Below are 21997 nucleotides of genomic sequence, written 5' to 3'. Positions count from 1 at the left end.
ACTCAGTCAGTTGCCGGCGGCTTTTGTGGCTGTTTTATTGTCGCAACTTCTGTCGTCTGTCGTTTGGCGTCAGTCGTTGTCGATGTCGATGTCGATGTCGTCTCCTCCAGTGGAAGCTCTTGGCCATTGGCATTGGCCATGTGTCATTTGCATGCTGTCTGTCCGTAGAAGTCAACTGGGTCCCGAGCTGTGGCTATAATATCTTCAGACTTTTACTTACCTGTTCGGTTCCCCTGGCAATATCGGAGGCTGCATCAGTCATCAGCTTTATGTGGCATATAATTTTTATTTGGTTCGTAAAATTTTTGATGACGTTCGTCAAATTGCAGCTTTTGTTGTTGTTATTGTTGGAATGTTGCTTCTTGATTGTTGGCTGCATCTTAGCACTTCCCGCAGTGTCACAAAATGCATTTTATTTGCAACTTTTCCCCCTGCCATCTGTCATAAAACTACATATTTATGATATTTCGTTCTTTTTTTTGTAAGGAATTAGCCTCATTTAACATTTATATTTAGAAACCACTTTCAGCAATTGTTTATTTATTATTTATCGATAACTATTGCTGATTGCACTTAATTCACTGAGAACAATGTGAATCTCATTCACTTACCCAGCTGGAGTTGTCAGCTTTGCTTTTTCCTTTGGCTATAAGAATAAAATTATAATATTAAACTTTATATTTTTAACTTGCCAATTTGGCTACTGATAAATGTCAATACTAATGCTGACCAATCAGTATTATTCCAAATATTTTTATTCTATACAGACAAGTTGAAAAAGATTACTAAATAAGCCTTTAAGATGAAGTCGATCCATGTTTTTGTTAAGCGAAATGGCAAATCAATCGTATCCAAATCACTGATAATTCCTAGTTGCAAGCAAGGTCGCATAATGTCAGTTGATCTGTTATAGACTTAAAATGAGTAGGCTTTGAAATTGAACAAATTTAAGAATTCAGTGTTAATATCAAAGCAGTTAAATAAAACTCATTCGCTCATCTGCTGTTGAAAGGGAAAGTTGAAAACTAACAACACAATTTGAATTGCTCGTTTTGATATTATTATTTTTTGATTATTTGATTTGTGAAAATGGATCAAAATCGTCGAGGTCGCGAAAATAGTCCGAATGAGTGCGAGTACATGGAAATGGTGCAGCGTCCAAATAAGTTGCTGCGTCGCAGCGACAACAAGGAGGTCCTGTCGGCCGTCAAAGTTTTGATGGAGAAGCTGAGCGATCACAGCACCGTGTCGATTCAGCAGCGCATCGAGGATTTGAGCCGGTTTGTTGGAGATCAGTTTGATGTCTGCAGGAAGGAAATCATTCCCATTCTGATCGAGTGCATCGACAAACGTCCGATGCAGAGCGCCACCTATGCAACCTTTATTGGCCTAATCAATGTGCGGCATTACGAGTTTGGTGGCGAGTGCCTCAATGGCTTGCACAGGCAGTTGCTCAAATCGCTGCAGACAGCCCAATGGAGTCGGGCACTCAGCCTGCTGCTGCTGCTGGCCGATCTGGTCAATGCGAATGTGCTAACAGCCGGCTCCATGCTGCAGCTACTCGGCACACTGGCCTCTGTCTGCGAGGAGGAGGAGTCACCACAGCAACGACGTGACTTTTATGGCTATATGGTGCTCAGAACGTTGCCGCTGATTGGACGCGAGCTCTACGAGAAGAAGGAGACGGAATTGCAGGCACTGCTCAATCGTCTCCTGCTCTCTGTGAAGAAGCAGCGCAGTGCCACAGTCGGAGTGCGGCTGCTGCTCATTTGGCGCAACAACAAAATGCCGCAGCACGAGTATCTGCAACTGTTGTGGCAACAGATCCTGCAACTGCAGCGCGACAATTGGACAGAACAGCACCTGCAGCGTCCCTATCTCACCTTTGATGAAACTCTCTGCACAGCCCTGCAACATCGTCTGCCCGATTTGGAGTTGCCTCCCGATGAGCGTGCATTGAACCTCCCTTACCCCCGTCCCTGGCTCATCTTTCGCCTCTTCAAGGTGAGCGATTGTCTGCCAAGCGAACAAATGCCGGGTGAGCTGGACATTGGTCGCCATATAATTGAGTTGCACATTTTGGAGATACTGGAACTCTGGCACTTGAATGTCAAGAATTGTGCCGATCAGCTGCTTGAATTTTGCTTGGCAAAGCCAACTGTTGCCATGGAGCATTTGATTGTCGAGGTGCTGGTCGGTGAAATGCTACGGCTTCCCTGTTCCCTCTATCTGACCATCAACTATGGCAGCATCATCATCGAGCTATGCAGACTGCGACCGAATAAGTTCCCTCGTATTGTCGCCCATGCCTCGTATATTCTCTTCAAGCACTTGGAGTTTATGAGCGTGTCCAGCATTGATTGTTTCGTCAATTGGTTCTCGCATCATCTGAGCAACTTTCGCTTTGAATGGATCTGGCAGGATTGGGAAAGCTGCACAAGATTGCCCGATATGCATCCCAGCGCAATGTTTATCCGTGAACTGCTCAAGAAGTGTTTGCGGTGCGTTAATGTTGTCATATATTATATTCAGTGATCCACATACCTGTTCCACAGTCTCAGCTATTACCAGCGCATTCTGCAGATGATGCCGAAATCCTTTCAGGCACTTATGCCTGTAATCCCAAATTCCAACTACAAATACCTGAATGAGCTGTTGCCTGGCTCCATGTTGGCCAAAGCACTGCTTGAGGTCATACGGGCAAAGTGTACGCCCGAGCAACTTGGCGGTCTGATGGAGGCCACCACGGAGCTGGACGACGAGCTGAAGGTCAATGTGCTGATGCAGACGTTTCTTCATCTGGGCTGCAAAACCTTTACACACATTAACTCCATGTTCTCCAAGTTTAATTCCGTTCTCAAAGTGAGTTGGCTTGAGGGAGAGAGCGCATATATTCTCACTCCTCACTCGTCCATCCACAGATGTTGGCCAGCAGCGATGCCAACCAGTTGTCCATGTTGCGTGCCCTCTTCGAGGTGTGGGCCAACAACGAGCAGTACAAAGTCGTTTTGGCCGATAAACTGATGAAAATGCAAGTTGTGAGCACCAAAGTCATTGTCAACTGGATCTTTGATGCCGCACTCAAGCAGGAGTTGGCCAAAATGTACATGTGGGAGCTGCTCAATCTGACCGTAAGATTCACCAAAACTCATCTGCGCACCTGCAAAGAGGATCGCGAGGCGAGCATGCAAAATCTACTCGTGCATATCGTTGTGAGCTGTGTGCGGGTCCTTTCCGAGCATCAGGCAACGGTGCAGGATGTGGACACGGATTACTGGTACAATTGGGTTCAGGGTCGCTTCCAGGCACTGCTATTCAAATACATTGATGATGTGCGCGCCATTAGCAGCAAACTACGTCAAATTGCATCGGAACTGGAACATTGCAAAAGATTGTTAAACATGATTGAAGATTATTTGGCCTATATACAATAGGAGCGAGTTAACTAATTATGCAATTTATGTGCCAAAATATTAAATACAATTTAAACTATTTTCATTTGGGTAAAATAAGCAAAGCAATCTCGAAATTATGATCCATAATAAATATAAACATGTCAATTGAGCTGCAAACGGAACAAATCGTTTAGCATTTCCTTTAAAAAAAACTTCATCAATTCTGAACTTGTGATAATATTTAGTACAAATTACCTCTGACATATATCTAAAAAGAATATTTAATTTAGATTTTGTATTTCTCAAGGAATATATATAAAAATTTCATCCTGGTATTTTGATCAGCTTGATATGAAAACAATGCAATTACATCAATCTTTATCTTTATTATATTATCAGTTATTTCATTCTATTTCATATGTGTTGCATACTCTTTTGTACACTCTCCACCGCCACCCCCTTCATTTGCCGACAAGCTCGCCCGCCCACAAGCCATTCATATGGGACCGCTTGGGTTTGACATAAATGCCATGTTGTACAGTATGTCTATTTGCTGTTCAACTGACGCCGATGGGTTGCACAAACATGTCGAGTTAGAGGTCCCCCCTTAACACTCCTTGTCCCCCTAGAACCATTTACGCCCGTACTTTCTATGTATGCCGTGTCCATATGTGACTGTGTTTGTGTGCGTTATTTCGCGCTTGTGGTGCTAAATTGGGTGATAACTCCTTTTTAATGGTTGAGCTTTTGTTGTTGTTGTTTTTGCTGCTGCTGTTGCTGTTGCTGCTGCTGCTGTTGCTGTTGCTGTTGGTATTCTAAGTTTTATTTTTATTTGCGCCGCTAAAACTCAATTTTCGAATCAAACAACCACGAGGATTTCTCGTCCACAATGTCGTCCCTGGCATTTGCCAGCCTGTCGCTTTCTCTCTGTTTGCTCTGACGCTGATGATGCCCTCAACAATGTTGTATGCTGTTCTGTTCTGTGTTGTTTCGTTGTTTTCTTTGCTATTGTTGTTGTTGTTATTGTTGTTGTTGGTATTGCCATTGGTTTTATTGTTGTTGATGGGTGCCGTTGCCGTTGCCATTGCCGTTGCCGTTGCCATTGGTCGTCGCCGTTGTCACAAATGCAAATAATGGCACAATTGTGCTTTTGCAGTTCTTAACTGCTTTTATTATTTAATTCCTCAATATAAGTGCGCTGTATGAGTGCATATGTGCCACTTACTAAACACACAAACACACAAAATATGTCCATGTAATTGTTGTAATCAGTCGCATATGGATATGTACAATATATGTGAGTGGGTGAGTTGATTGGACTTTAAATTGAAATGGACTTATTTAATATTTTAACACATTTCATTTCTCAAAGGTTTCTTATCCATTTAATAATAATAACAAAGAAATTAAACTATTGTTTGGATAACCTTTGACTATTACAATCACCAGCCAAGCAATAAACATTTTAAAAAATAAATTGAGTTTTTCCAAATTCTGGCAAATTCATACTTTATCTTTGGAGACTATGCTGTCAAGCGCAGCTAAAAGCTTTGATATATGTTTATCAATAACTGAGGATAGTTCTAAAAAATAACAATTTGAGTTTTTCGCAATTTAATTTGTCTCGAAATATTATACAAACTTCATAATTTATTTGAATTGAAATTCGCTCAAGACATTTGTTATTTTTGTAGTCTACAATTGCGGTTTAATTAATTTTTATAAAATGACAACTAAAAACTTTAAGAAATGAAATTAAATACTACAAAATAATAAATCACGCAAAAGCTATAAATATTGGAAATGTGCTTAAAAGCTATTTCCTCAGCTAGTAGAAGTGAAAAGAAAATCTTGTCGGTTGCTGGGAAAACGCTTTCACTTATTTATGACAATGTATCCCTCAGTTGCATAGTTGGCGTATCCTTCACAGGTGTCATTAATTTCAAGACGCTTGTCTTGAGCTTGACTTTGACTCGGGCACTCACCACATAAATTCCAGGATATGTGCAATTAGATGGCAATTAGTTGTTTAAACGCCTACAACGCACACGGGAGGCGTGTAAATATTTGTATGTGTAATAAGCAATTATCATGAATCACACACACACACAACACACACACACACCAGCTTCTCTCTGCTCTGCCTCTCTGCATTGTGCAGTCAGCCAAGTGTTGCCGTGCTGTTGAAAATCAGACAGCCTACTAATTAGGCATATAAAAATTGGTAACTGCTCAGTCAGAGAGAGAGAGAGAGAGAGAGAACAGAATACTCGCAATAGTTGGCTCTAAAGGCAAAGGATATTATTCGAGAAGGAAGGATGTGTATCTGTGTGTGTTTGTGCGAGTACTTGTATAAATAATTGTGCATGTGTTGCAGGCACGTTAATTGTTAAACAAACCCGCGTTTATCACTCAGAGCAACAACAACAATAGCAACCCGTAGCACCAATAGAACAGTCTGGGCCAATATTGTCCTTGTCGTTTGCTCGTTAGACGGATGAAAGCAACGCAAGCTGCGTTTCCATATCCCATATCCCATATCCCATATTCCATTTTCTATATCCATATCCATATCCAACATTCACAGTCAGATTCACATTCATATCATTGGCGGCAGCGCCAAATGCTTTGACATCCGCCTACGCACATAGATACAGATACAAATAGTGGGAGTGTGGCAAACAGAAGGAGGCATCAAGTGCACTGCACAAAATTAGTTATACAAGTTTGAATTAAAAATCGTAATAAAATCGAGTGAAATGTGTTTTCCATTACAACTTTAAATCTTGGATTTCAATGTCCATTCAAAATAAATTCCAGCAGAGACAAGAATTTTACAGGATATGTTTGGTAAAATTGATAGATTATAAAACATTGGCAAACGAAATAATCAAGTCTTGCATTCTCAACTTTCTAAACGGGAAAACTTCAACTTTTGATTTGAATTCCAATTTAATTTCCAGAGTCATTTTTCAACGTGTGAGAAACTGTGTGAGAATTGTTATGTTTTTCGTATTTAACCTCAGACATGGGCCTCGTTTGTATAAATTCCAGCAACATCAGCAGCAGCAGCAGCAGCTACAGCAGCCACAACCAACTGCTGCTGCTGCTGAGTGTTGTTGCCGTTGCTGCTGCAATTGTACTGTGAAATTATTAACAAGGACAACAATAGCGACAACGACAACGCCGACGTCGAAGCCAACGTCAACGTCGACGTCGACATCGACGCATCGTTCATCGCGCTCACATATGGCGGAAATGACACTTTTACATTTAGCATCGCGAGGCGGCAAAGATAGAGAGTGGGACAGGGAGAGAGAGAGAGAGAGGTGTGAGTGAGAGGCATAGAACGCGACACGTACGCAACACAGACGCAATAAACTTCATTTCTGACAGGCCGCAATGCCAACAGGCGGACGCGAACAAAAACAGGAACACAAAACAGAAGCGGCTGCAGGTGCGGAAAGGGATTGGTGATGGCGCTATACGGGGTTAGCTGGGAGCAGGAGCATGGACGGCAACAGGAACAGAAGCACACAGCGTGGCACGAATACGCACAGGCGCCTGTGCCAACATGTCAACGCTGTGGTGATGTTGATGCAACCGGGATGGGCACCAGGATTGGCTGCTGATGATGATGATGGCCCAATCCAGTTTTCTCTCCACCCGGCCCTTTCACAGATGGCCACAGCTAATGAATAAACTGGACTTGAAATATGACCCGGCAGGATGCGTTGCAGTCCTGGTCAGTTTTTAGACTGCTCGCGTTATTTCTTTGGCTCTGCTCAATGAACCAACCACAGAGGTTAGTTCAGTTGGAATGACTGCTCCGACTAGGTCTACATAAATCATGCACTCAATCAAAAGCTCGGCCAATGGCAAACGATGAAAGCGAATGTCCTTACAATCAACACTTACGTATCTTAAGCACTTTATATCCATAGTTAATTGTGCGAAATTTGCTTAAAATAAAATCAGAGAATGTATTAAATTTTTCAATAGTTTCATTAGGTTATTTAATCATTAAAGTATTTATTTTATTTAATAAAGAAATAGGCTTGCAATATAAACAATCCAATAGATCTTAAGTATTTTATGTCTAGGTGAAAATATCAATAATTGCACCGCGACCTGTTAGATCTATTGTGCTCCCTTCTGAGCCTATAGCTCTTCCATCAGCCCAACAGGATCGTTATTGGGTTGAGGTCTTCTATGTCTCTAAAATTCAAGACATGCATCCCTAGGAAGGTACATTTTCTTCTAGCTAGTACGACACATTCTGCTAGGATGTGTATCGAGGATTCCTCCTCTCTTTCACAGAACCTGCAGAGATCGATACTGTATATACCTAGTTAGGTGACTTCTTAGTCTTAGTTCTTTCCCATGGTTGTAACCTGCTTAAATCGTTTAAGATTATAACCACCTAGGAGACATCTGGCTTGCCGGAGTCCTGCTGCCTCCGACCAGCTCTGCTGCAGCATCTGTTTCTCTTCATTTCTGAGTACCAGTCGTATAGTGTGTCTTCCTATGCCACAATACGGTTCTGGTCCTATTAGGGGCCTTTCCGGCCCTATTCTCGCCTGATTATCAACCGCTGAATAGTAGAATACTAAGCTTGTTGAGCACACCTCAAGTTAATGCCTTACTTTTCATTCCTTACAGATAAGAGCAATGAATACCGAGTCGGCTGATCTGGAGGACACGCATTTGTGCATCAAGTGCAATGCGACAATTGTGGGTCTGAACAAGTATATTGAGCACCGTAAACGGAGTTGCCTCAGCACTGGCGGCAATGAGCACCTGTCGAAGCAGGTGGTGACTCCGGCAACGACGTCGGCTGCCACCGAACAAGTATCGCACTCAGACATGCGTCGCAGCAACTTGGACCACACCTATGATGGCTTCCACTTTACAGAGCCGGAGGCACCCAGCAGTTATCTGCGCAAAACGGCCTCCAGTCATGGCGGAAAGACATCCAAGTCCCTAACGGATTCCTATGATCCGACGTACGAGCTGGGTGCCGATCTGTTCTTCTCATCGCTGCAGCTACAAAGTGTCTCAACTGGCGGCAAGACAGGCGCACGGCCGGAGCGTGGCGCTAAGGAGGAGCAGAGCTGGCATACATCCAGCAACTGCTCCGATCCGCTACTGAAATTGGTCCGGGAACACGAAGTAACCCACTTTAAGTCACTCAAATTTGTGCACTCGCCAGAGGCAAGCGAGGAGGAAGACGACGACGAGGACTTCGAAGGCGATGATGATGAACATGAGCATGAGCATGAACAGGAACATGATCCCGATCCTGATCCTGAGCCTGATGAGGATTACGATGGGCGTCGCCATTCGCCGCCGACGGTGCCAGCCACACATACTGGTGGCAAATGGAAGCCAGAGCACCGTCCGCAAATGCAACACACTCACCTCGAACGCATCTCGCCCAGCTGGGATGAGCCGCCCGAGGAACAACACGATCATCCGCCGGCGGAGCACACGCACGGCAAATGGGTACCGGGCAGCAAGCAGCTGGAGTATCGCGAGAACATCGATCTGACCAAGTTGCAGCAGCCAGGCGCCAGCTACTGGTGCAACATCTGCTGTCGCCGCCTCAAGACGCGCCTCAACTACGAGCAGCATCTGCGCAGCGCCTACCATCAGCGACGCGCCGATGCCGAGCGTCAGCTGGAGCAGGCCAATCTCCCAAGCGCCAATCTAACACTCACCAACAAAGACTTCTCACAGATGCCGCCGACGGAGCAGCTGCCGCGGCGTCGCCGTCGCCGTGCCCACTTTCTGCGCTGCGATCTGTGCCGGCACAGCATGGCTCGTCATCTGATGGGCAAGCATCTCATCTCGCACTATCACTATCGCCGGCTGCAGCAGCAGCAACCGAACCAACTGCGCCGACAGAGCGCCCTGCATGACATCCTGGAGCACATGGGCAGCATTGTGAGACAGGCGCCATTCCAGTGTCTGCCCTGTCGCTTCTATGCCAACACTGAGCAATCTTTTCAGGTAGATACAGACTCATCTAAGAAACATATTCAGGGATATCCTTCAAAAAATCGAATATATAACATAGGGTCAACCTTTAACTGGCCATATCTTTTCAGGTAGATGCAAGCTTCCAAATTATGAGCATATTATTTATTTTAAGAAAACTGAATTTCTAAAAAATAAGAGTTCAAAAATCTATCAAAATTATAAACGATTCAATTTAAATCGATTTGAAAATGATAATTTCATCCACTTGCAGCTCCATTGGCGCTCCTCGACGCACGTGACGCTGACGGAGCGACTTGGTGGCAGCTTCTGGTGCAGCTACTGCCAGTTCGAGTGTGCCAGCAATGAGGAGATGTGGCAACATTTGCTGGGCGCCACGCACAAGGAGGTGCTCTTTGCGATCAATCGTTCGGTGCCCGTTTGCATTGCCCAGCGTCGTCCACTGAGCTGTTCCAGCTGCAGCGCCAGTTTCCTGTACAATGCGCAGCTGCGTCGTCACCTCGCCTCGGAGCATGTGGAATTGGTGGCAGCGGGCAGCGCTGCCGATGACTATCAGTGTCGCTTTCGCTGTGGCATTTGTGGCGTTGCGCAGAGATCTCGAGTGGCGCTGCAGCGGCACGAGAAGCACCAGCATCGATTGGCCAAATACTATTGTGCCGTTTGTCGGCTGGAGTTCGAGACGCCGCTGGAGGCGCGACGCCATCGCAGCCTGATGCAGCACAAGCGGCGAGCTTGCCGCCAACTGAGCCGCAAATGCAGCAGCAGCATCAGCAGTAATCAGCCGGATCGCGAGATTCAACACATGCTACACGAGGTGCTGGAGGAGCAGCAGCCAGCAGCAGCAGGTGAACAGCCATCAACCTTTAGTTCCAAGAGGCGACGCCTGACCAGCCAGTGTGTCAGCTGTCCGCTCAGCTTTGAGACGCCTCAGGCACTCGTCCAGCATCGTCGCGAATTGCATCCGGTGGACAATCATGCCTGTCTCAGCTGTGGGAGTAGCTTTCAATCCGCCCAGGCTCTGGGCAGACACACACGCTGCTGCCAACCCACAGCGTCCACCTCGACAGCTGTTGCTGCTCCTGCTTCAGCTCCAGCTCCAGCTGCAGCTGCAACAACTGAATCAAAGTCCTGGAACTGTGCGCAGTGCAGTTTCACAGCTCAATATGAATCGGATTTGCTCTACCATCGCTTCTTTCACACCCACGGCTCGGCAATTGGCAAGAATGAGCTGCTCCAGTGTCCGCTGTGCCCCAAACAGTTTCGCAAGCACTCACTGCGTCCCCATCTGCGCAATCATACGGACGAAAGGATCTTCGAGTGTGTCGAGTGCTCGGCCAAGTTTGCCCGCAGACACAACCTCAAGAATCACATCGCAACAGTGCATGTCCAAAAGGAGAAGCCATCGCCAGCCGCTGATAAGTCAACAGTCCAACAATCGAAAGTGGTTGCAAAGCAGAAATATCAATGTGGAACCTGTGGCAAAATACTGGCTAAAAAGTAAGCACTTCAATTCGAAATATTTTTATCTCAAATCTAGGATTATTTCCCGCTCTCCTTTTTGATATTACATTTACCAAACTCCTCCACTTTGTCTATATACTTCAACTACAAGCCGTAATCCATCATTTTGGATTATAAAGATATCAAAACACACACACATTTAATGGTCGCCGTTTTCAAATGCGCTAATTAAAAATACCAAAAACAATAAACTGAAATACGCCCAAGGACAAAAATGGCTCACATGCAAATGACCATATAAATAGTTCGGTTTCGGGAGTGGGGCAGTGTGGTGCAGAGTGGGGCAACAGGAAATGCAATACAAAAAGCGTGCAGGCGCGAATTTTGCATTAATTAAAAATTCCAAGCGAAAACGCGATTGCTGCGAGTGGAAAATAAGTAACCAAAAATAACTCATTAAGTGCTGGACATTCCGGCTAAATTACGCAAAAAGATAAACACACACACACAGCAACATATGCATACTTGTGGCACACATGTCCTGCGACTGCAACGCTTGCCACCCGCCACAAAGTATGCAATGCACTCGCAAATCAAGCCTGCGGCTTTCCACCAAAAAGTGCAATCGTCCTGCCCAAAAAACCAAAAAATAGAAACATATACAAAATCAACAAAAGAATTACAGAGCATTGCACACAGTATTTGGTATGGAATGTTGGGGACAGCACTTTCAGTACATATAATTTTTGTAGCTCTCCAGCCACCAAAACCATTATTAGAATAGTCTTTGCCGTAACAATTTATTGTGGTTCTCAGCATTTTCGATATGCCAACGGCATTTTGTTGCTTGTTGTTTGTTGTTAAAGCAATTCGGATATCTTAAATGCAATTCTTGGATTATGCAACAGTATTTACTTGAAATAATATAATATTTTATGGCAGAAGCATGCAAATATTAATCTTAATATAATTAAATAAATTAATAATGCTTCCCGTTTAGATTACATTGAGCGTTTAGCGGTTTAGTTAAGTTAATCAATATGTATTTGGCTGGTCAACTGTTTTTTCAAATAAAACCCAGAGAAAAGTTGCATTTTAATTAAATAAATTACAAGAAAATTATTATTCCTTTTTGCTATTCCTTGTTCGAAGTCGAGAAAATAAAACAAAGCTAATGCATTTTTTTAAATAATAATGTTCCTTTTTGCAAGGAGAAAGTGCCAGCTTTTGTATCCCTTCGTCTTTCGAATCGTACTTATTTTCGTCTGACTCAGAGGATTACTGCGGCCAATGCCATTAGCCGCGGACGAATCCAAATCTGGGCATCCAATTACGTCTCAGCCATAACTAATCATAACTTGTTCAGTTTCCGCAGTGAGGACAACACTCGCATCCACACACATATATATATATATACAGATTCCATATCCATATCCTATAGTTGATGCTTGCTGCGAAGTTGCAACTAATTCCTTAAGCAAACATTAAGTTGAATTGCAGTCGAGTCAAAGTCGTTGTCTGAATCTGAGTCTAGGGGATAACTGGATGCATAAAGTAAGCGCATGGCAACAAGAGGCAGGGACAGAGACAGGAACAGGGACAGAGACGTAGGCAAGAACGGTTGGCAGAGAGTTTTCCACTTTTCAAGTGATTATTTGAAAAATTTATTAAAATGCTCATTTGAAGTTATTGTCGTGCGCGCTTGATGTAGATACTTTGCTTTTACGACTAACGAGACCGAGTGGCCGGCAAGTCGGCAAGGAGTCGGCTCGCAGATCAACTCACACAGACAGTCTCCAAGGGGGGGGACGTGGAGTGGGTTGAGGGAGTTAAAAGAGTAGAAGGCAGCTAAAAGTTTCAGCACGCCCCTAGTCCAGGAAAGGACGCGACGTCGTCAGTCATGTCAACAGTGGAGCGCAGCGCAGCTCACTTCCGGAATTCCAGACTTGAACTAACTCAACTTTTACGGCTGCTGGCTGCTGACTGCTTGCTGCTTGCTGCTTCTGGTTAGTTCCCCGTAGCCGGGTCCTGTGCGAATACTTTGCCAGGCATCAGCATCAGTCTAAAGTTTGTGTCGTCGTCGTCGCCATCGCCAACGTTGGGCAATTCACTTTTATTGAAATGGCGTGCAATGTTCTTCTCTTCTGTTCTGTTTGGCTGGATACGGAATCCGATTCTTTTGGCTTTGGCTTCGTTTCACCATTGCCAATTCGTTGTTGCTTCGGTTTTTTTCTTGGTTTTTTTCTTGTTTTTTTTTGCTCTCTTTTATGTCTGCGCTTTTGGTTTATTTTATTTCGTATTTTAAATCATTCCAAAGCTTGCATCATTCGTTGTCCGGGAGTTGATTCTGTTGATGGCACAAAGTGCAGTGCAATTCATTTTAATGGTTGCTACATAGCTCCACACCCTCCTCTCCAGCTGCTGCTGCTGCTGTCCAGTTCAGCTATTCGTTCCATCACTTGAGAGTCAATTTCACAAAAACTTGATTTCCCATTTCCAATGCCAGCGAACGATTTAAGGGATTGCCATTGCTACTCAGCTGCGCTCGCCCAGCACATTCATTCATTTTTATGAATCTACGAAATTGAGTCGGACATTGTTCGGTTTTGCGGTCGGTTGCCAGAACAGAACAGGATAGGACAGGACAGGACAGGGTAGACCAAAACAGGCTAGAACAGAACCGACTTGAACTGAAGTGAATGGAACGTGTTGTGGCTTTTAGCTCGTCTCATTTGAAGTTCGCTGCATTCCCAATCGCGCAGCTGTTGATGGTCATCTTGGTAAGCAGCACTTCTTACTTATTGTTGCCTGTGTGTGGCTTGGGCTCATAAGCATCACTGTCAGAATGCATAACTCTGCCAAATATCCTATTGAAAACTGCCGTTTCAGGAGTTGAGCTTAGACTGAAGTCTAGTAGAGCGCCACAGGATGACTGGATGCATGTATAATATATATTGATTTATTTCCAGCTTGTGATCACTTGATAAATCATATAACTAATTTACACAATCTGAAATATATATTTATATATGATTTAATAATCTAATTCAACTGCCGCGAGAAAAATATCAGCTCAGACAGACTATCGTTTCTGGGGGATTTATGTTACACAGCCAACCGATCAAATTGAATTCATTAACTATTAAATTATCTATAAGAAACACCAAAGAATAATCAATTCCACTAAGCAGACTAAATATGAGACTTCCAAAGACAGTGAAGATAAACTTGAGTATATAAAAAGAATAGATTTGAATGCTTTTCAGCTACAGGCATTTTCATAAGATTTGTGCTGCATATATATATATATATGTATTCTTTTCAAATCTAATACTTTAAATGTGCTCAAGAGTAAACAAGATTAAAATAGATTGCGTAGATGTTGAGCGCGGAACTAATCCGAATGCTCGAGCACATTTGCACATTAAAAACTTGAAACTGGCTGCGGCATTAATAAGAATGCAATGCGGAGAATGGGTTGGCAACCTCATTAGAACCAAGAGTGCCAAAAGAGTGGGCGTGGATCATGCTATGAGGGCAAGGGTGACATTTAACGGTAATTTCCGGCGACGATTCTTGTGTAGCATCAAGTTTTTGCAGATAAGCAGCAAGAGGCAAATGAAGAAAGGTGTTGGGCACTTCCCTAATTACACATGGCATAAATGTGCAGTCATCCCCATCCCCCCCCCCCCCCACACACCTCCTTGAGAGCAACTAATTTCACATGCAGCACAGGACGAACCATCAAAATCCAGCTAATGTCGCACAAGCGAACAACAACTTGGAACTGAAAAGACGACGGCACAAGACTTACGTACCAATTACATGAAAGTTGTGTTGGACAAGGAGCTGGGTGGGATTGGGGGATTGGGGGCTATATGGCCATTGGGTTGGGCTGGGTAAAACTTGAGCACATCCTTGTGACTGACACCGGAAGCAGTCGCTGCACTGGTGACTAACACCCGCGGCACAAAACTTGAACCCAGAGACAGCGACTGAGACAGAGACTGAGACAGAGACAGAGACGACAACGAAGACAAGCTAGTGAGCTGGAGAGGCTGTCATAAGTATTTATGCGAGTTTTGGGAACAACAATGCCAGCCAACATTGACTATGACAACGGGGGTGGCTGCTGCAGCTGCATGAGTTTCGACTCCAAACATCCATTCCAAAGTACACATGCGATTGTCTAAGACATGCACACACATCTAGAAAGATAGAGACACACACAGAGAGAGACAGAGAGAGTGGGAGTGAGATAGAGAGAGAAAGGGAAAGAGAAAGAGTCACGCTGCAGATGACAATGAGCAGCAGGATACATTTGCACCTGCCTCAACATCCACATCCACATGCACCGGGCACCCACCATCCGCCACCCGCAAGTTGTGTTTGCTTAGCGTCTTGGGCTTCCGCCAGTTGTCCTTTGCTGACATCACCCACCCAATACAACCACTTACACACCTCGCCGCCTCCACCCGCATCCTAATGGATGGCGTGCAAAAGTTGACACAACACCGCCAGCCAAAGCCAAACAGCTTCTTTGCCGCGTGCAGCTGCTGCCCCGACCTGATGCCAGCCAGAGACTTTCAATTCGACTTTGAAGACAGCAGCAACACCTTCAGGCAGCCAGGCAAACAGGCAACAAGCAAACCACCCCAACCAATGCAGAACAAAAGGGCAAAGTTTTCGTCGCCAGGCGTGAAACGTTTCGTCAACTAATCGCAACGAAAGAAGCTGCATCGGAAGCACCCATCCGCATCCGCATCCACATCCACATCCACCTGCACACCTGCACCGGCATTCGCATCAGCCGTCGTATTAAAAGGCGGCGCCTCAATTTGAGGCGTGTTTCGATTTTAAATATGCTATTTCAGCACTCGTTCAAGTTTTCTTTCTTTTCCAAATTATAAGCTCATATTTAGCAAGAAGAATTGCATTTAAGAAAGGGTTCAAACTATCCACACAGCCTTAACTTGATCGGAATTGTGCAGTATCTTTTTATAGGCCAAACCCCATTAAAAATGCTTATAAAGGGTATCATAAACTTGTGCAAATGTGTGTAACAAGCACATGCTGCAAATTAGCTGAGCCCACAATTTAATTCAATTTACGCTAATGTCCTTGGATGAAAATATGTATATGATGCGGCAGCAACAGCAGCAGCAGAGACAAACAAATTTTGTGGCACAGACGAAGCGATTTAAAGCTTTAGCTGAAGAAGAACTTAGCACTGAATGGCAAAAGTGTTGGCAACTGGCAGTGGATGGAGGCGAGAGTAGAGAAAGAGAGCTGCTGCAAAATGCAGTTGAGGAAATAAAAGTTAATGTTATAACTGAAAATACAAGCAGCAACGAAACGGAGCGAAAGATAATTTTGTTTGCTGTTGTTGTCGTTGCATCTAATTCGTTTTGCTTTCTTTCAGCATTATGTTGTTGCTGGCGGCGCCATTATCCAACTGAATGGCAACAACCAACAGCAGCAGCAGCAGCAGCAGCAACAGCAACAGCAGCAGCAGCAACAACAACAATTTACGGCAAACTCCTGCAGGTGAAATGGCATCCTTTTGTCAAGTCTCAACCGGCAGCAGTGCCTTGAGCTCCACACCCCCAACCCCAACCCCCGTCATCGCCCGTCATCCTGTTTGTCGTTGTCATCGTCGTTGCTATTCAAACTCCATACAAAGTGACATTTCACATATCAACGCCGTCGTCGACGTCGACGTTGCTGTTGCTGTTGCTGTTGTTGCTTTTGGCTTTGCTGTTGCTGTTGCTGTTGCTGCTATTGCCGCCCACGCGACGGCATCATTAGAAATGCATGACAATGTCGCCAAACACCAGCAGGCCACACCCCCAAAACACCAGCACCAGCACCAACATCAACCAACCAACCCACCCACCACACAACCATTGAGCTCACTATTCCCGTAGAGTGTAGAAACCCGTATCTGGTACTGCTATTGCCTGGGCATTGTTGTTGCCGTTAGGAGGAATTTAGATTAAAGATTGAAACTTTGTTAATGTCGCGCATTATTAAGAAGAATCTTTTTCAACCAACAACGCCGCATAAATTCCAAATGAGCAAACTGAAATGAGCACCTTCAATATTTATGCGAATTAATGTTGTTCCATTAGCAAACAAAACTACGGAAATTCAAGCGAGTAATCCACGCATCCGTTACTCAATGATAATAACAATTTCGATCTAATTTCGGTCTAAATCTAATTTTCTATATTGCATTTTAATCCAGAGCAGACGCATCAATTAGTCTACCAGTCTTCTATTTTAATTTAGTAATTTAGACATTTTGAGACAGAATTTCGTAAGCTCCATTATAATTATTATATTCCGCTGATCTGCAAAAGAAGAGCCATAAGTAAAACTGCAGCTTAAGTGTCGTTTTTAAAGCAATCAAAATAAGGAGTTTAAATTTCAGCACTTTTTTTTTAAGACATAAGCAGAAAGTGAACTGTAGGTTAGATGCCCAGTTTAATGTTTATTCTGCTGCTTTTAACTAATGCAAAATACAAGCCGCAAATGCTGGACTCATTTAAAGTCAAAGGCATTGTCCGAAACGACGACGATGCTCAGCTGTTTCGATTAATTAGCATCCGTAATTGATGGGCACAAAAGTTTTGGCTACGAGTTTGCATTTGGTTTGTGGGCCGACAACGACAACGACAACTCCAACGACTACAACAAAGTGTTGTCCCTTCTCTGAGTGGACGTGGCCTAGGTCGGTCCAGGTTTGTCCCCCCCTCTCTCTCTGCTGTCCCCGCATCCGCATTGAACGTGCCGACCATCTGACCGTCTGTGACTGAGACGTGACTTTGGTGCGAATTACTTTTGCTTTGATTTAATGTAATTAAAAAATTTCTAATAAAATGCAAAACACACACAAAAAAAAATGAAGAAAGATCGAAAAAATTGAATAGATTTTCGCCAATTTTCAATTGAAAACTAAATGCTTTAATCTTTTCTGTTCTGTTTTTTTGACAGATACTCACTGAAACTACACGAAATGAGCCACGCTGAGGTGGAGCGTCAGCATCGTTGCCACATCGAGGATTGCCAGTATGCTGGTCTCACGCCGGAGGCACTCAAAATCCATCTAATCTCACATGCGAATGGAAGTCACAAATGTGAACACGACAACTGTCAATATGTGGGCAAAAGTGAGCTGCACTTGAAGAGGTGAGCTTTATCAAAACTATTACTTCAAAAAGTCATGTTAATTTTGCTTTGAAGACAGCCTCCAAAGAACATAAATAAACCAAACTAACTTTATGCGAGGTCGAGGCTAACTTGGCATGTCATGTTGGGGCGCTATTACTAATCTGAAAAATGCTAATCAGGATTTACCGATGAAGACAAATACAATTACAATGCGCTGTGCTGCAAATAAACGAGCGACATTTTCTACACGAATTTCAATTTCTTGCAAAAATAAAAATAAAACACAAAAAAAAAACAAGAAAATGGAAATGGAAATGGTCATAAAAAGGAGCAACAAGAGCAAAAATGTCATCCATAATTGCAGACTTTGAACTGCAATTGCATAAATTGATGAGAACAACAGCAACAGCAACAGCAGCAACAATAACAACTGCAGCAGCAAGGAACTGTTGACTGGGCAGTGACAATCGCTGGCAACGTTGCCCCAATGCCACAGCCGAAGCAGAGGCAGAGGCAGTGGCAGGAGCAGCCGATGCAGCGGGGCAAAAAGAGTCGCTCGAGTCGTACCACAAAATCGTGACTTATCGATCGCCTTTGATATGCGCATTGAATTCTTGTAATATTTGCAATGCTCTTTCTCTGCAGCAGCAGCAGCAGCAACTCCTCCTACTCACCTCATCCTGCTGCTGCTGCTGCTGCTGCTCCTCCTCCTCCGTCGCCTTCTCCTCGTGCGCCTCCTGCGACAGCGTCGATCTGCATCCAAATCGTCTGGCTTTGGGGCCAATTGCCGGCAATGGCAACTGTTGCCACCGTTGCCAGCCACTGCCTGCCACTGTGCAGCTGTCCGCCCCACTGCATTCTACAATACACACAGATACAGTGTTATATAAATGGACTTTCGCATTGGACATTGGAGCCTTGCAACGCATCGTTCGACGATCGTCTTTGATGCGTCTTTTGTTGCTTATTGTTGTTGCTGCCGTTGCACAAAATTTGAATATTTACTAGTGAATAGTTTGCAGTGCAATTCTATTCAATCTTTATTGTATTGCGGCTACTTATGCATACACATATAAATTGTATAGTGTATATATATATATATATATATATATATCTATAGACGAAAGCGCCTCCAATTTCCCAATCGCAAATTTCGAGTTTTTCCTTTGAAACTTTATTAACAAAAAATGCCATCATCAACATTTTTTTTTTGATCATGTGACAAATTTTGTTTCAATATTAAAAACATTCTCAGAGTGTTTATTTGCATGTGTAAATATGTCACAGCTGAGCGCTCATTAAAATTGGTTTGGGCAGCAGTAGAGAAACATCCCATAACACACACACACACATACAAGCAGAGGCACACACACACACACACACACACACACAGCTGCATTTTTGTGATGGGCTTAACTGGCAGTCGAGATCTTCAATTAGCTATCAAAACAAAAAAAAAAAAAGAGAAAAAAGCGCGGTCTGTCCAGGAATTCAAAGGCTGGCCAAAACGCGTCCAGTTTCGGCCTCATTTCGGGTAGTTCGACGCGTTGTTGTCGGCCGCTCAAAGCGACGCCTTGTGGCATGATGCGGTGCAGCTTGGCATTGGTGGGGCAGGGTGGTTGCTTAACTCCTACAACTTGCAGGCAGGCACGATGCTGCAACTGCAACTGCAACTACAACAGCAAACAGCCACGTTACTTGCCGCTAATTAAGCCTACCGACTGCGCATGAGCCGTCTGCTCCTTTCTGCTCCGTCTCCCTCACCGTCGAGCTCCCTCTTCCCCTCTGCGTCTCTCTCTCTCTCTCTCTCTGTGCTCGCTGGCTCTCTTCTGTGGTGCTGCGCCTGAGATTTCACACAGATTCCAATTCGGCGACGACCATGCAGAACATTGGCAATTAATTGTGAGCCCTCCGTTTGGACAGTAGCTGATAAGTGGAGTGGACAACACACACACACACACACAACAGAAGCAACAAATGAGCGTTGGATGGTGACGGGGGCGGGCCGGGCCGGGGCGAGGAAGCGAGGCTGCAACTCGGCTGCAGTCTGATCCGGCATTGGAGGCCGTAATTGAAGGCGCGTAACTGTGTGCACCCTACAGTCGTGTATATGCATCAATCTGGCTGAGCATGTTCATTCAACGATCATCGAGTCATCATGTTTCATCAACTATATTTTGTTTAAAATACAATTTGGCTATTTTTACTTAATAACAGTTTAAAGCCATAGTTTAGCATAAATCTACAAATTTAACTTTTGAATAAGTTTTTTTCAATCATTTCGACTAACTCTTTGATCAAGCCAATTATTTACATAAATTTCATTCAATCGTTTATAATTTGGTGACCTCTATTTATGATATAAATATGTATTTCGATAAATAATTTTTATATTATATACAACATGCTTGAACCGATTTAACCGATTATATCCGAATGCGCTGCGCCACTGTTTACAGAACTGATCTCCATCTGAGTGGATGGACGGGTGCTGCTCGGGTAGTGGTTGGTGGTGGCTACTGTGGCCACTATTTTGTGTACACCGGTACAGATCGGTGGCGTCCTTCCAGGCCGGGCCAAAGTCGTTGCCAATTGCTACTGCCAACTTGGTCGTATTTTTGTATTTTGATTTCGAGTGTGCGATTCGAATACAAAATTAGCAATTAGCTCCTGGCTGCGTTGCCTGTCGCATAGCCGCCACTGGAATTTACTGTCTAATCAATTTTGAGATTTTAAATACGGCTCTGCAGTGCGAATACTTAACAGTATTCCACAGTATCCACTTACTCGTTGTCTCTCCCGTCTCAAATTGTCTTCCACCTCTTTTTTTCATTGGCAGGCACCTCAAGTCGCATGTGCCCGAAAAGGAGCTGATCGAGGATGGCAAATGGTTGCCGTGCGATCAGTGCGAGTTCAGGGCCCGAATCAGGGGACATCTGAGGCGGCATATGCGTAGCCACACTGGCGAGAAACCCCATCAGTGTCCGCACTGTGACTTCCAGTGCAGCAGCATGGATAATCTGCGCAAGCACATCGTCAAAACGGGCAAGCATCCGGGCAAGTTCATCTACGAGTGTTCGTCCTGCGACACCTTCAAGAGCAACAGTTTCAAGGATCACCGACTACACTTGGCCACGCATAAAAATAAATTGCCCTAACGCAATTGATGAAGCTTTCTTGCTGAATCTTGAAATATAACTTCCAAAATTTATACTTGATTTTTTTGCGTGTACTACTATTTTTGACGCATTTTATATGATTTTTTATTTGCACAAGAGATGTGAAGAACTTTAAATATATTTAACTGATGAAAAAAAATATATAAATATAAAAAACAAAAAATATTGCTATTGTTTTTTATTAAAAAAAATGAAAATTAGTTCTTTTATTGTTTGGTGACTGTTTTTATAATTCAAACATATCTTTCAGCGGCGAAACTAGAATTTAAAAATATCTTTTGTAGGCCTAAGGTTAACTGATCGGCGAAAGATATATTTATATATTTATACACAAATCTAAAGCATCCTCTGAGAAAGATTGGCTGAAGCCAGAAAGTAATTTAACTTTAATTTGAATTTCTATGTTAATTTATACTAATTATCAACTTGAGCCTGTGAAAGACATGTTTAAATTAAAGTTAAATTTAATTGTAGTTTCCACCAATTTTAGATGATGCATCATAGATGATGCGGAAATATAACGTGACAAATAAAAGTCAATATTCCTGCAACACTTATACTTTTAGGCTCAACACTAAAAATCAACTGAGCAACTAGTCCTAGAAAATTAAGATTTTTAAAGCATACTTTTTGGGTGGTCAAAAGGCTAACCCAATTGCTGTTCAGAATAATAGCTCTAAATGCATTATAATCACAAGAATGAACTCCATCAAGCTGCATTAGTAAATAAATGTGTGTTCTTTTTAGAATCTAAGTGGTACCGCCGAGATAATGTAAAAAAAAATCAAG

At 43.6% G+C, this 21997-nt stretch overlaps 2 protein-coding genes across 2 annotated transcripts; both read left to right on the top strand.

Moving 5' to 3' along the window:
- The first annotated feature begins 989 nt into the window (after window positions 1–989).
- LOC6562089 (nuclear cap-binding protein subunit 1) lies at window positions 990–3514 on the top strand. The gene is made up of 3 exons (XM_001988643.2): window positions 990–2501; window positions 2556–2862; window positions 2922–3514. Exons 1-3 carry the CDS (start codon window positions 1090–1092, stop codon window positions 3432–3434), a joined length of 2232 nt encoding a protein of 743 aa, XP_001988679.1. The 5' UTR covers window positions 990–1089; the 3' UTR covers window positions 3435–3514.
- Window positions 3515–8066: 4552 nt separating this feature from the next.
- Window positions 8067–21271, top strand: LOC6562090 (zinc finger protein 814). The gene is made up of 4 exons (XM_001988644.3): window positions 8067–9407; window positions 9649–10892; window positions 17853–18047; window positions 20869–21271. The coding sequence occupies exons 1-4, from the start codon at window positions 8067–8069 to the stop codon at window positions 21185–21187; spliced, it is 3099 nt and encodes a 1032-aa protein (XP_001988680.1). The 3' UTR covers window positions 21188–21271.
- Window positions 21272–21997: the final 726 nt, after the last annotated feature.

Source organism: Drosophila grimshawi, unplaced genomic scaffold, assembly GCF_018153295.1.
Source record: "Drosophila grimshawi isolate 15287-2541.00 unplaced genomic scaffold, ASM1815329v1 contig_1377, whole genome shotgun sequence".
NCBI lineage: Eukaryota > Metazoa > Arthropoda > Insecta > Diptera > Drosophilidae > Drosophila > Drosophila grimshawi.
The sequence above is the reverse complement of the archived record's forward strand: the minus strand, read 5'-3'. Positions and strand labels throughout refer to the sequence as shown.